At 33.7% G+C, this 14111-nt stretch overlaps 1 protein-coding gene across 10 annotated transcripts in view; it reads right to left on the bottom strand.

The window, feature by feature from the left end:
* Positions 1–14111, bottom strand: part of AHI1 (Abelson helper integration site 1) — a 94322-nt gene that overhangs the window by 65999 nt on the left and 14212 nt on the right. For 9 of the 10 annotated variants that reach the window (XR_004356095.1, XM_032683178.1, XM_032683180.1 and 6 more), the window contains 9 exons: positions 13463–13655; positions 11867–11962; positions 10075–10260; positions 7885–8025; positions 5661–5793; positions 4541–4664; positions 2128–2357; positions 1080–1183; positions 345–463 (listed from right to left, as the gene is read on the bottom strand). Coding sequence is in view for 9 of the 10 variants with exons in the window: in XM_032683178.1 (XP_032539069.1) it covers positions 345–463; positions 1080–1183; positions 2128–2357; positions 4541–4664; positions 5661–5793; positions 7885–8025; positions 10075–10260; positions 11867–11962; positions 13463–13655 (1326 nt within the window). In the remaining variant the exon portion in view is untranslated. The remainder of the gene's footprint in view (positions 1–344; positions 464–1079; positions 1184–2127; positions 2358–4540; positions 4665–5660; positions 5794–7884; positions 8026–10074; positions 10261–11866; positions 11963–13462; positions 13656–14111) is intronic. The other variant, XM_032683185.1, reaches the window with a different exon arrangement.

The following is a 14111-nucleotide window of genomic DNA, read 5'->3' as shown; positions in this document are numbered from 1 at the left end:
AATAAACGTTATCATTTCAAAGTTATTTTCACACCTAGATTGCATTTGAAAAGGGATTTCAATCTTTAGGAGACTAACATTGTCTTCTTCATGCGACCTTATGCTCCCATGTAATCTAGTAATTTATGCATATTCTATTCTAAAAGACTTACCCAATATCACACAAAAGGTCTGTAATACAGTGGTGTTTTGAAACCATTTCCTAACCCTAATATTGCTATCCTTGATTATTAGGACATCTTTCTCCTCCCCAACTACACACCTAATACATCTATGGTATTTTATTTCCCCAAGTAAATTTTAAAACAAAAAGGAAATACACATTTGTCACCAAAAATACTAACATTCTGAGATCTATAATTCTCAAGATACTGTCTTTGGCATGGATCAATAAACGCCTTCCATTCGGATGCACCTCCAAATGATTTATTGGTGTCCCTTTAATATCATTTTCTTTTATTTCCTACCGAAAGAAGGAAAATAAAGAAAAATATATAACCTTGTGTTATAAAACTCATTTTTCTACACAGCATTATTAATTTTTCTCTTGCATTACCCTTTTTTTCTCAATTCATTCTATTTGATTAAAAAGTTTGTTCCTATATTAAGGCATTACATCCTAGACATCAACTATTCTCAACCACAAGGCAGATTCTGTTGTGACTGAATTTAAAAAAATTCAGCTGACGACAGAAATGCCAACTGAACATTAGGCCTCTAAGGTATGAACAAAGGTGATTTGTAAAGGTTATGGCCTGTTTTATTACTGTCTCTAGAGAACAAAACATGTGCCTGAGAGTCCAAACACTTCTTGAACTTTGTCAAGCTTGGTGCCGTGACCACTTCCCTGTGGAGCTTGTTCCAGTGTCCAACCCAATTAAGTTGCAAAACAATTAAAAAAAATTAAGTCATTGAATCACAGCACATTGTTTCAGTTCTTTTGCACCAGTTTTTACAGAAAATACACCTTTGCAGCTAAACAAAAGGTAACTTATAAAAAAATTCGAATTCAAAACAAATTACTAAATTTAGAACAGTTCACATAAAAATTACAATGCTAGTTTAGGAAACCTGTATACCTTATTGATCCTCCAGTGTTGAAACAGGTGTTGAGAACTTCCTTTGACAGGTGTATCCCAAACTATTATCAATCCTGAACTATCTCCTGAGAACATGTGCTGTCCTGTGAAATAATGTCTTATAAGTGAAATACCACCACAATAAAAAAATAATACAGAAAACAATGTATGAACAAGAAACCACCTTTTTTTTCTATCATTTCATTCTATCATTTTTGTGAATAGGCAGTTCTTCCATCTCTTTTGCTATAATATACTATACTTGCAAATGCATTTTGCTCGTATTGCATGATATAAGCTGATACCATAAATTTGGATTTACCATATAATCAGATATAGAATATATTTTTAATTGGAACAAGAATACCGTTATCCAATACTTGTTCTTTAAGCACAAATATTTATTCTTTATAAAAATGCAGCTTTCCTCTCCACAGTATGTAATTCAGTGACTACCTCCAAAAATGAACCATCTGATAACTAATGATATCACTAATACCAGAAAAAGTCAAACACATCCAAGTACCTTTAATTATTCATCTTCAGCTCTTCCTTCACTGGTACACATCAGTACATCACTCACTTTCAGCAGTTAATCTACCAGTTAACACAACTCACAATGGTCAAATCTCTGTCCTTTTCTCTCAGTGTTTCCTATTTCTGTCAATGTCAAAAAGTTCATCATCTTCTCACTTCTGCAGTCTAGTGTTAAAATTCTCACAATCTAACTATACTACCTCATTTTCTTTACCAAAGAATTATAGAATGGTTTGGGTTGGAAGATCATTTACCTCTGACCTCCCTGACTTGGGCAGGGACACCTTCCACTAGACCAAACCCCCAGCCAACCTGCCCTTGAACACCTTCAGGGATGGCACACCTGCAATTTTTCTGGGCAACCCGTTCCAGTGTCCCACTACCCTCACAGTAAATAATCTCTTCCTAAGAAGAATACATTGCCTCTATGACATAAAGCAAATTAGTAACAGTCAAGTTGGCCTTCGACAAAAAAAGACAACTACTTCCAAAAGTAATACTAACTACATACCTTCTGCATCAAAACAAAGTGTGTTGATGAAACTTTTATGACTATCAAGCTCCTGTAGCAGTTGTCCATGGATTTCTTTCACATTTGCATTCCAGATTCTAATCACTGAGTCATAACATCCTGTCACAACCAATGAGTCAGCAATTGGGTGGTACTTTGCAGTGTAAACAAACGAAGGATGAGGGAAAACTCTCACTGCAGATGCCGCCTGCATTTCTATTTTCCACATTCTTAAAAGGAAATAAAGTTAGGATATTTACTGTATAAAGCAATCACACACACAGATATAACTGATGCCATATTTTGTGCTAGTGGTTCTAGAGGTAAATACTTGCAAACACCTAACAACACCCACTTATCCTACCAATTTGTTTCACCTATATCTAATCCTTTAATACAGTAGTTTGTAATAAGAATTAAGAAACATTTACTGCTTTATATAGTACTCTGTCTTCAAAGTAAACTTACTCATTTAACAGATATATTATACATTTTAAAATACACAAAGAATTTCATGGAACGGATCGGTTTCTTTCTTTCAGGATTATAACCAATTTAAGACCTTGTTGGATATCACTAATTTAAAAAAACGTTAGAACAAAACACCCACAAAGGAACATTTAGGGTCACTAAATATAAATAAAACTCCAGAAAATTTTACAATAGTAATTACCAACCAAACAGTGATCATGATCTCAAGGATATTTGTATCACATAAATTCACTTCTTACTATTTATCTATTTCCTATCCTTTGACACCCATTGGTGTAAGATCAGATTTTTCTCAGTGTTTTCTATTTGATGGTATACATTTTATCACTGAGCCTTCCCCAAAGATAAGTCCACAAAGAATAGAACAGTACCTGAATCATTACATACAGTTGGGCAGCACATTAAACAGAGTGCTCAGTTACAATATGGAATTGAATTGCTTTAGTGACACCCTTCCAGGTGAGGTGACCACTTCTGGTGGCTATTGATGAATTCTAAGCTTACTCTGAGGTGACCTCAGAGTCACCTGCAACTCTTTAGAGTACAATTAATTTGCAACTTAATGCAGAAAGGTCACAAGGAATCTACCTATCTTTTAGAATGGTTTTGCTCTAACAATATAAAAATTAATTTATTGCTCACAAATTATGTGGGACTAAACCTTGCAAAGGCTTGAGGATAATATAAAAGAGTATACAAAGAAGAATTCACAGAAGTTCCCAAATTCCCCTTCAAGTTGCCCTAGAATTCAGAAGAGATGGTCTAAGTAATAAACTCATAATGAATTTAAAGCAATGGGGTGCTGAAACTTTTTAAGGAGCTTAAGGCAACGGACAATAAATACAGGAACTAATAACTCGTACAGTGACCATGCGTAGCACACAGAAAAGGAGGCAGACCACTACAGTTTCAACTTGCTACCACAAATTCAAGAATTGAGGAACAGCTGTTCCTCCTTATAGGCAACATAAATGACAAATTAATATTTACCTCAATATAAAAAATTTAATCCACTCCCAAATTAAAAAAAAATTGGGCAGTGTTCTCAAAACAGTCTTTTTATGCCTCATACAAGCAACAAAAAAACCTAAAACAGTTCCACATATACGATATATCCTTTAACAATTCTTCTGGCATTTCAGTTATGCAACTGTCTGTAGCATTACTGAGTTGCATAACAGAAACAACACATAGGAATCTGAGGAGCTAAAAAAAAAAAAAAGCTCCATGAAAACCAATGAAGTTGCTCATCATAAAATTGTACAGTGTCACAGCCATATTTTCATGTATTTCTACAGTTTTGAGGGTTTTGGCTTTTAAAACTTGAACAGATTAGTATCTTGATATTAACACTGCACTGAAGAACACTTTATTTGTAGAGGAAAATGTGTATACGTTCAATTTAAGAAATAACAATATCAAATTTTATTTTCAGCAATTTAAGTGGAATTATTTAAATAAGTTTACAAAAACAAAAAAACCCCCACCAACATACATATATGCAGTGTGGCCAATTTATAGACATAACCTGAATCTTACATTTTCAATTTATTGCTTCATGTTCAAATTTGCAAACTTAATACTGTATTCATAGCATGGTAATTTCTTCAGGGACCAAATATCACAACTGTATCAGTGTCTTCTTGAAATACTGAAAAACCTTTTGGTTTTTCACTACATTGTAGATTTAAACACCACAGTTTTCTGAAAAGTTTGGTCTCACATACATATACATTAGAAACCAATATAGTAAATACAGTGTCAGTGCCTAACCCAATCACAATTTTTATATTATTGTAGTCATACCATAATTAAATCTTTAACTAAACCACTACAATACAGTTTGTAGTAAGACACTGAATTGGACCACTTTCTTTTCTGCTTCTGATGCTATCTGCCAGAACATCATCATCATACTGACCTGACAGTGCCATCAGAGGATGCAGTAAGAAGGTACTGATTGTCTTTTGACCAACAAAGATCATACACTATGTTAAGGTGACCATAAAACTCTCTCAGGAACTGTCCAGAAGGAATTTCATACACTAGTGAAGTTTAAATAGAAAAATAAAAGTTTTGTTAAGTATTTACAGTCAAATATATGTAGCTACTAGAGCAAAGTTTAGTCTAATCTTCGGCTGATTTTCTGCTAGCATAAATCAACTAATTTTCCTTTATCTTCTCATTTTGAGAGAACAAGATCAAATAGCTGTTAGATATGCATGGACAGCAAGCATCTGCTTCCATCTAGTGGTTCATGAATGTCACAATGTCTTAACCCTTAAGAAACAGTTTACTTGCTTTAAATTATTAGATTAGGATTAGATACATATATTTTTTTTTTAAATTTTGACAGCTATTTGACCAATCTTTGAATTATTTTAACATTGAGATCACTTTCTGGGGCTGTGTAATAAAGGAATTTAGATTTACTGTTCCTTGCATTTAAACATGTATTTTGTGTAAACTTAAAACATTGTTCTCTCTAAATCTCCAAATTCTTCTGGAAGGCTTAAGAACTATGCAATTGAAGATATTGTGATGAAGCAGTCCCAAATTTGAGCAATAAGGAATATTTGTATTTCGACTGAACTGGACCATGGAAGACAGCAGCTTCCAGTAGTCCGTCTGGAGATGATGACAACATTCGGGCATCTAACCTTCGAGACAGGCTAGGAGAAAAAACTTACATGAAAATTTTGTGAGGTAGGAGCTGAAAAAGTTATTTCACTTAAAACATTGTTATCAAAAAATATGTTCCTTCTGCAAACTGATTTTGTATTTCCATTAGACCTCCAGGCTGAAAGTGTCATTTCATATCATTAAACTGTATACATATAACCATGCATGAAAAGCCAGTTCCAGCCCTATCAACACAGAAAGAGCATTTTCCTCAATGCTCTTTAATGCACATAAGAATGTGCAAAACACAATAATCAAACAGAACCTCTAAAAAAAGCACAATTTAAAAATACATCTTTTAACCTTTAGTTGCAAACTACATGAAATACAAGAAAAACACGGAACATATTTAAACTTACAAACAATGGGATAGCCATTCCTTCCTGCACACGCTGCTGCCAGCATTTTCCCATCATGAGAGAAACGAACACAGAAACAGCCCATATCTCCACCGCGCAGTGAGAACAGGTGTTTGTTTGGTATGCGGCAAGCCTAGCTTTTCAGGGAAAAATGGTATGAATATTAACTATCCAACGCTGAAAACACATTCTTAGCTACCGACATCCGTAAGTTTTAAAAAGCTAGTAAGATCTTAATGGAATTTAAAAGAAAAATTCGACCTTATATACAGAGATGGTTCTGCAGCATAACTCAGGCTACATCTAGTTTGTATGTTTGTTTCTGCCCCGTTATTAGAAACCACTAGCAAGTTTTAAAAACCTAAGAAAATTTAAAATTAAAATAATTTCCTTAATTTTAAGAAGTGCTTAATAATGCTTATCATCAATGATGCAAACTGTGCAGTTAGACTGTAAGTCAAGCTTGTTTAAGGAGTCTAAGTACAACTTTCAGTGACTTAATGAACTCAAAAGTCTAACCACAGGCACTTAAACCTTGGGTCTACCAAATCACTTTTAGCATTCCTCCTCTGTATTTAAATACCTGACTTTTAAAGACACAACCAGAGATGAAACATTTCAAAACACTGCACAGGCATTTTAGTCCCTTTTCCCTTCTCCCAAAATATTTCCTCTTTTTTCACCCAAGGGCTTTTTCTTCAACACTAAATTCAAAGTTTAAGGTGAAGTAAAATATCCACAATAGCTATGTGATTATTTAACCTAAACCTGATTTACCTTTAGGAATGAAAAATGAGTGTGAACAGATTTATATTCATTTAAAAGTATAGAAATAGATCTCATCATCATGGCCAGGCTTCGTGAACGAAGATTTGGGAAAGGCTCTATCCACATTTGTTACAAACAAATAGATCTACTCATGAAATAATTGTATATACACTATTAATCTTGTTAAAAACTATATATGCAATTAAGGCTTCTTATGTTTTTTAAACTTGCTCTAAAATAAAACATTATTATGTTGAATCAGTAATTCAGCTCAGAAAAACTTATTTCATTTACAGGTCATGTAGCTATAATTCACATATAAAATAAATTTAATATTTAATTCATGTATCAAATAAGTCATAATTCTATAGAACATTTTTGAAAAATAACATATCATCCATCTATGGAGATAGATACAGACATACTGTTTATCTTTACAAAGGTAGCTTTAATTGCAAAACAGTAATTTAAATGTATAAAAAGGAAATAATAATTTTGATCCATTATTAAATTTTAAACAAGTGCATATTTCAAATATTTTTTAGCAAACAGACATGCCACATCATGCTAACTTTACTGAAACTTTTTCACAAGACAGCACATTACAAAATGCATCATCATTGTTACCATTTTTCAATATGCCCATGGACTAGTCTAAGCATAAATGAGCTAATAAAGTAACATACTTAACTTAAATACAACTTTCAGGTATCCTGCCATTTTTGGTAAGAAAATTCCCATTGCAAAAACCCTAATCTATTCCTTACTATTTTATTATTATTAGCAAACAGTGCTGGAAATTAAATCCATGTAAATTTAAGTGTTCTTTTCAAAAGTATCCGTACAAGAATTACAGTAGGGAACCAAAATAAAAATCATCACTCTTTCTTAACAAATCTTTATGTTATGCTTTGAATTTGTATAGAGTCATGAACCCATGCTAACGCCATTCTACAAAATTATATGAAATTATTGCATGGACATTCTATATATAGTTGCAAAAATATTCCCATTTTATGATTGCTAATTTTCATTAGCTACAGTGATCTAGGGGTTAGGATGAAGTCAGCAAAAACCTTCTTAGGAAGGTTCCTCAATATAAGTTCTTTCTATTATACTGTGAAAATAACTTTAACAAACAAACAAAAAAAAAATCTCAAGAAAATATATTTACAATCAAGTTGAAATCTGAATAACCCTACTCTTTCAAATTCTTAGAGAACTCTGGAGATGAAAATACCTGACTGTTCTCGGAAAAAAAAATAGTTAAATCAACCATATTTGCTAAGATTAGGTATCCTCTACTATCTATGAGACTTTTTTCATGTTTTGTTTAATATTTTTCTTAATTTTAATTAATTACTTGCTTCATAATAATTATACCATAAAAACAGTTAGAAAAATATAGTAGCTATTTAAATTATTTTCCTTTAAAAACAAAAGAAAAACACTTTACCTGTCCAGGCAATCTTGACCATTTAAATGGTTCCTTCTTCTCCTCTGGAAAAGGTTCGTATCCCTCTCTCTGGAGCTCAGACAGTGCTGTATTACTTTGTTCCTGCTGAACAGCGATCATAGAGCGAAAAGAAGGAGCAACCTTAAGGCAAACAAAGTTAAGTATCAAGGAAAAATATTTTTGAAGTGAACAATGTAATTTCTGAAAAGATTTTAACTTTAAATGTATTGCATTTTTACATCTGAAACACAGCATTTGGAAAAGGCTTAATACATAAAAACTGCATTGCAAAAACTTCATTTAAAGTAACCAGGAAGTCAGAAAGTAATCCAAGCTTCTAAAGTTGTGTCAATCAGATGGTATCACAGATTTATCAAATAACTGATACTTTTCTATTTTTAGTAACTATCCAGGTCAGTGAAAATTAGTAATGCTCTTGTATTGTACTGTATTGTACTACAGCAGGGGTGTTGCATAAAAAAATAAAAAAAGCATTCCAGCATGTAAATAGTTGTAGTGACATTAACCTACTACCTTGCAATCAAAATACTGCTTCAGTAACAAACCCCATTCTTGATATCAAAACATATTACCAGTGTTGTTCACTCTCGATATCAAAAGACATTACCAGTAGTTGCAAAGAAAGGAGGACTGACAACGTTTATGATTTTAATAGTAGGTAAATATATACTTTCCAGATTTCTGTAAGTACACTCACTGAACCTCACCTACAAGTTACACCAAGCTTGAACACACAGGAAGCCTCAACACTAGGCAACAGCCCAGCAGCCCTCTGAGAGGCACAGAGGCCATACATGCAGTTCTGATCTGTTTTACTAAGTCTCTTTAGAAACACACCAGAATACCATGCAAAATTACTGTTTTCTTCCAGGCTTACAGTAGCTAGGTATTCACTCTCTAGGTTCCTGTGACTAAAAAAGAAGGCTGGACACTTACTATGCAAGTAGAAATCAATTTGGGAGTTTAAATTGTTTGTCAACTTCTATGCAAATGCCCTGTTTTATCCGAGACATCTATTTTCACATCTACCAGCCCATGCAGAGGTATGTGAGATCTGGACCCTTCTGGAGAAGCAGACTAGGCAGAATTTGTAACAGATCTTAAATGGAAGCAGAAATCTATGCATAGAAAACTGCCATGCCATGGCTCTTATCTGGAGCTCAATTCCAGCCTTAGCAAATCTGGCATTTATGAGAACAAGAATGAAATAATACCAGTAATCAATGAATCCAGTCAACTACAAGTCAGAAAGCCTACAAATTCGCCACATCAGCTGAATTTCACAGAGGACTGTAAAGCAGGGACAGCTGTAAACCAGTGACAGCACCTAAACCTACCAGGAAAACAATCAGACCATGGTAAAGACAGGCTCAGAGGACTTCCAGAAAAAAAGAAGCACAGCTGCTCAAGCAAAGTGCACAGGATTCCTAACAACCTCAGCAGCTGACTGAGTAGGAGATCTGCAGATGTCATTCCAGTACACAAATTAGAGCGTCCCAAACCCCGTGAACTAATCGCACAGATTAGCTCGGTTTTTGTCCAGGCACATCCCACCAGCCTTCCACATCACCCTTGACTGCACGAACAGTGAGCATAAGAAAGACTTATTACAGCTCTAAACACAAACAGAAAATTATATAATAGAATAATACTGTACTTGCACACTAGAAAAGGAAATGCTGTATTTATCTTGAATGTGCATCTCAGTCCACACCAATGTAAACCTATCTTTAAAGGAGTTTTTATCTGAGAAAAAAAAATACAGCTCACTATAGCTTGAGGGTGCAGGGAATAGAGTTAAGTGACTTACGTCTTCTCTCACAGAATTTACACATCTGCACGAGTCCAGTGACTTAAAATGGCATTTCCCCTAATAAGAAGGAACCTTAATCTTCAAGAAATTACTCCGAAAGTTTTCTGTCAGTGACAAGATATTCAAAGTTGTAGATGGGAAAGTAAGCCTATTTTTCAAAGATAACTAGAAAGGGTTGACTTTGAAACATATCTTCAGATGCAATGTTCTTATAATGTATTTTATATACTGCATACAAGCACAGCTTTTATATCCATGCATACAAACACAGATGCACATGCTCTAGCTAGTTACTAGTTCTTGCAGAAAAGTCTCCATATTTGTAAATATATTTGTATATTATATATTTAACTTACATGATCTGGTAGTTTTATGCCTCTTACAGTTACATATAAAGTTGATGGGTAACGATTTCTAGGGCATTTTGCCCACCAGTCATAAACCTCAACAACATTTGAACGTGACTTGGTCCTTGAAGGTGGGTAATATAATTGCAGACGAAGTTTTCCACCAATGTTTAGAACTCCATTTGCACCTACAAGCTGGAAGGGTGATTAATTAGAGGAAAGAAGAAGAAAAAGTTAACATAAAAGAAATAAAAGTAATTGATAATTTCTAGTATTTTAGCTACAGTATAAACTCTTGAAATCCACTATCCATTGCAGAAATATCCTAGAAGTGGTAATGAATCCTAGAAGTGGTAATGAATTTAACATTATTAAATGCCCCAAGATCAAATCACTAAGATTAAAGCTTAGATAGCAGCTTTTGAAAGATGTTTCACAGCAGTAGTACCACGAAAGTGGGAAGACCTCTGTAGTACCACTTTGGGTTTGTTTTTCTTTTTTTGTTTTTTTTTTTTTTTGGTTTTGGTTTAGTTTTTTTGGTTTTTTGTTTTGTTTGGGTTTTTTTGTTTGCTTTTGGTTTTGTTTGTTTGTTTGTTGTTGTTTTTTTGGATTAGTGGGTTTTTTGGCTTTTTTTTTCAATTACTACTTGCTAAAATCAACCAAATCTCAAAGGACTGCCAATCCACAAACAGCCTCTTCCAAATTTGTTTCCTTTGAATGTTGCAACAAAGGGCATTGCTAAGGCTTTGGTTCAGAGCAGAAGATACAGCAAAGCCACAGCATCTCCAGCTTCAGAGGAGACAGAGTTCTCTCTACTGAACTAAAGAACAAGCCTACCTAGTGCCATTAACACTGGTCAGTGTTTATCAGGACATTACTTCAACTGATACAGATGAAAGGATAATGCAGACAGACAAGTAAGACCAAAGAACAGGCCACCATTTTATTCATATTTATGCTGAAAATTCACCCTTCCCCCGTTCAGGAGTAGGCTGTCCTGGATGCACAGCTATACACCCAGATATGCTATACCACACTTCTATTTCCAGAAGATTCATCTTGGGCAGAGCTAAGAAGAATCTCCATATTGAACTGATATGAAGGTCCTTCTCCCTTCACCTAAACTTGCAGTCCATTATCTTCTCCTGTATTTCTCATGCTGTAGACTGGTCAATGATTATCATCCACACGGGTAGGTGTAAATAAACAATCCTCAAGGAAACTAAAGCTTGCCAGCTCTTAAAGAACAAACTGACACATTCAAGTCTCTCCTAAAAGGGTAAAAAGGGACACGTGCTGGCTAAACTATCAGTATCTCACATTTGCCTCATTTGTATATCAATTGTCACAGCATTCCCAGTGCCACAACTAAAAATGAGAGGAAATTTATAATTGGGCTAGGGAGTCTTTTCAAAGATTGGACAACTAAAAATGCCACTAGAATACAGAACAGCTGAGGTACAGAAATTAGTGGATTTGTCATTTTCTTCAAAATCACACAACCACACAGAAAACCCTAAGAGAAAACCTTTTTCTGTACTTTATAAACAACAACAAAAAAAACCTTACACGTTCTATACTTTCTTAAAAACCACATATTTTTTATTGTCAAGCTTGTTAATGTGTTGATTTTGTGGGGCGAAAGAAGAGGGAAAGGAGAGAACAGCCAAGCAAGGATTTTTTTCCCCCATCTCTGTTGTTGGAAATATTAAAAAAAAAAGTTTCCCCACTAAGTACAGTTAGAGATTTTCAGATAAAAATATTTATAAATTTTGCTTCTTTAATTAAATATTCACAATACCTTTAGAAATGCCCAACAAATTTTTCGATAATGACCTTCCTGAATTTGTACATTGGAGATGGCTCTCACTTCATCCATACTTAGACAATCAAGGACCTAGAAGTATCAGCGGGAATATAAATGTATTTCTAATGAACTTCATGGCAATTAAAAAATAATTGCTGAAAATATGCTAGGTGCAATTCACTAAATTAAACAGATTTCAATTTTAAGAAATTACAAAACCACTATTTTTCCCATCCAAGGGCACAATTAGAAATGGCAGATCCTTATGCATTTACCTGATGGCTATTTACGACCTGCATTAAAAAGAATGTCTGGTCTTAAAAAAACCTATTTTCGCTTCCCTTCTGTCTCAGTAAAAGAGGAAACAATAACATGTAATTTTCTTAAATCCTATACACTTCAGAAGTCATAGAGATCACAAATCTGACAGCTAAAACTAGGTGCATACTAATCCAGATGGAAAATGGCAGTCACAAATTTAATTTTCCTTTCCTAAATTTATCACTTTTGTCATAGAATCAGTCATAGAATGGTTTGGGCTCGAAGGAATCTTCAAAGACTATAGAGTCCTGTCTCATGGGCTGGGACATCTTTCATTAGATCAGGTTGCTCAAAGCCCCATCCAACCTGGCCTTGAATACTTCAAGGGATGCCCATAAGAGTCTTCATTTTTCTGTCAGGAACCAGAATTTTCTCAAATTTAGCTACTTCTGGAAGTTTATCTTGGTATACAAAAAAACCTCCCCTTAGAATCATACTTTCTTCAAATTGATTTTTCAGTTGATAAACCACACTGAAGTCAAACAGCATACTTGCAGTGTAATCATACTTTTGGTCCTAACATCAGTTTGATTTCCATGAAGAATCTTTACAAATATAATTAGTTTTGTGTCAAGCAACTAAGGACTCTTAATTCTATAAATATGTTCATTTATAAGCATCACAAAACAGAAAGAAACACATGGTAATGTATTACATTCAATCTATTTGAAACAGAAAAAAAACAAGGAATGAAAAAATATTTACTGTATTAGGGTACCATTTTGAGGTTAGTACTACAGAATCTCTCTGTACAAATACTGAAATACTTAAGCTCAAAATTATGTTGAATATATAATTTACAATATAGAGGACAAATTAATAACTACTTTATGAAGATGGGGCCAGAAGTAGTAGACATGTAAAATGTTAATGGAAACAATGCAATAGCTTACTCATTGGTACAATAAGCTGTTGCTACAAGCAGACAAATTCTGCCTTTCAGTTTCTGGTACTTCTTTTCAGATTTCAAGAGTATGAAAAGAAAAAAGTGATATCCGTCATATCTTACCAGCCTTTCCCAGAAGTTTGACAGTTGATTTAATAAGTTTTGTACTCTTTATTACTTTATTATTTTTATCAAAACAGGGGTTGTTTTTATTTTATGAAAAAACACTTTTTGGTATCTCCGCTTAATTCTGTATCTTAAGGCTATGCTATTGACCCATTCTAACTAAAACAAAACATCTGAATCAGTCAAATATATACTGCTGAACAAACAAACCAAAAATTAGAATATGCATAAATTGGATGCAAAATATTTAACTTTACCTCAAAAAACAGGATAACCTGAGGGTTTTCTTCAGTGTTTTGGGTAAAATAAGTAAAACGCTCATTAAATATTACTTGTTCTTCCCACTCTGGAACTGTTGATTTAGACCGTCTAAAGTCATATGGTTGAGTCATAATAGGAAGAATGTGCTCTATTTCTTCTTGTTCATAAGATGAAACTTCCCTCTTGCTGTTTGAAAATTTCCAGAGATTGCAATTGTTAGAGCACTTAAAAAAAAACCTCAAGCAAAACAGTATTTTCAATTACTGAAAGCAAACTATTTTGTTTGATTCTAGAAAAAAAATCATCCAAAATTTAAAACAATTTGCAATGTATATAGAAATGCTGTAGGCTAAAGTTCAAAATCCTAACCATTAAGTTACTGTTAGCAAATTTATGCATAATGGTCATGGTAGAGCCTACTGCTTAAACACAGTTAAAATTTGGGTTTCAGGAAAATCATGCATAATGACAGTGGAAACAAGTAACTCAAGCAATTAGAAATACGAAGAACTAAACTTTATTTCAGGATTTTAGAAGTTCTTTAATAAAAAAAAAAAGGTAGGTGTTATTTCTACTGCAAAAATTTTGCTTACTTATTCTAACCTTGGCTTTTACATATTTTTAGGACTTAGGAAATTTTCTCTC

The sequence above is a fragment of the Chiroxiphia lanceolata genome, chromosome 3 (assembly GCF_009829145.1).
Source record: "Chiroxiphia lanceolata isolate bChiLan1 chromosome 3, bChiLan1.pri, whole genome shotgun sequence".
Lineage (NCBI taxonomy): Eukaryota > Metazoa > Chordata > Aves > Passeriformes > Pipridae > Chiroxiphia > Chiroxiphia lanceolata.
Note: the sequence above shows the minus strand (reverse complement) of the source record. Positions and strands in the feature narration are given on the sequence as shown.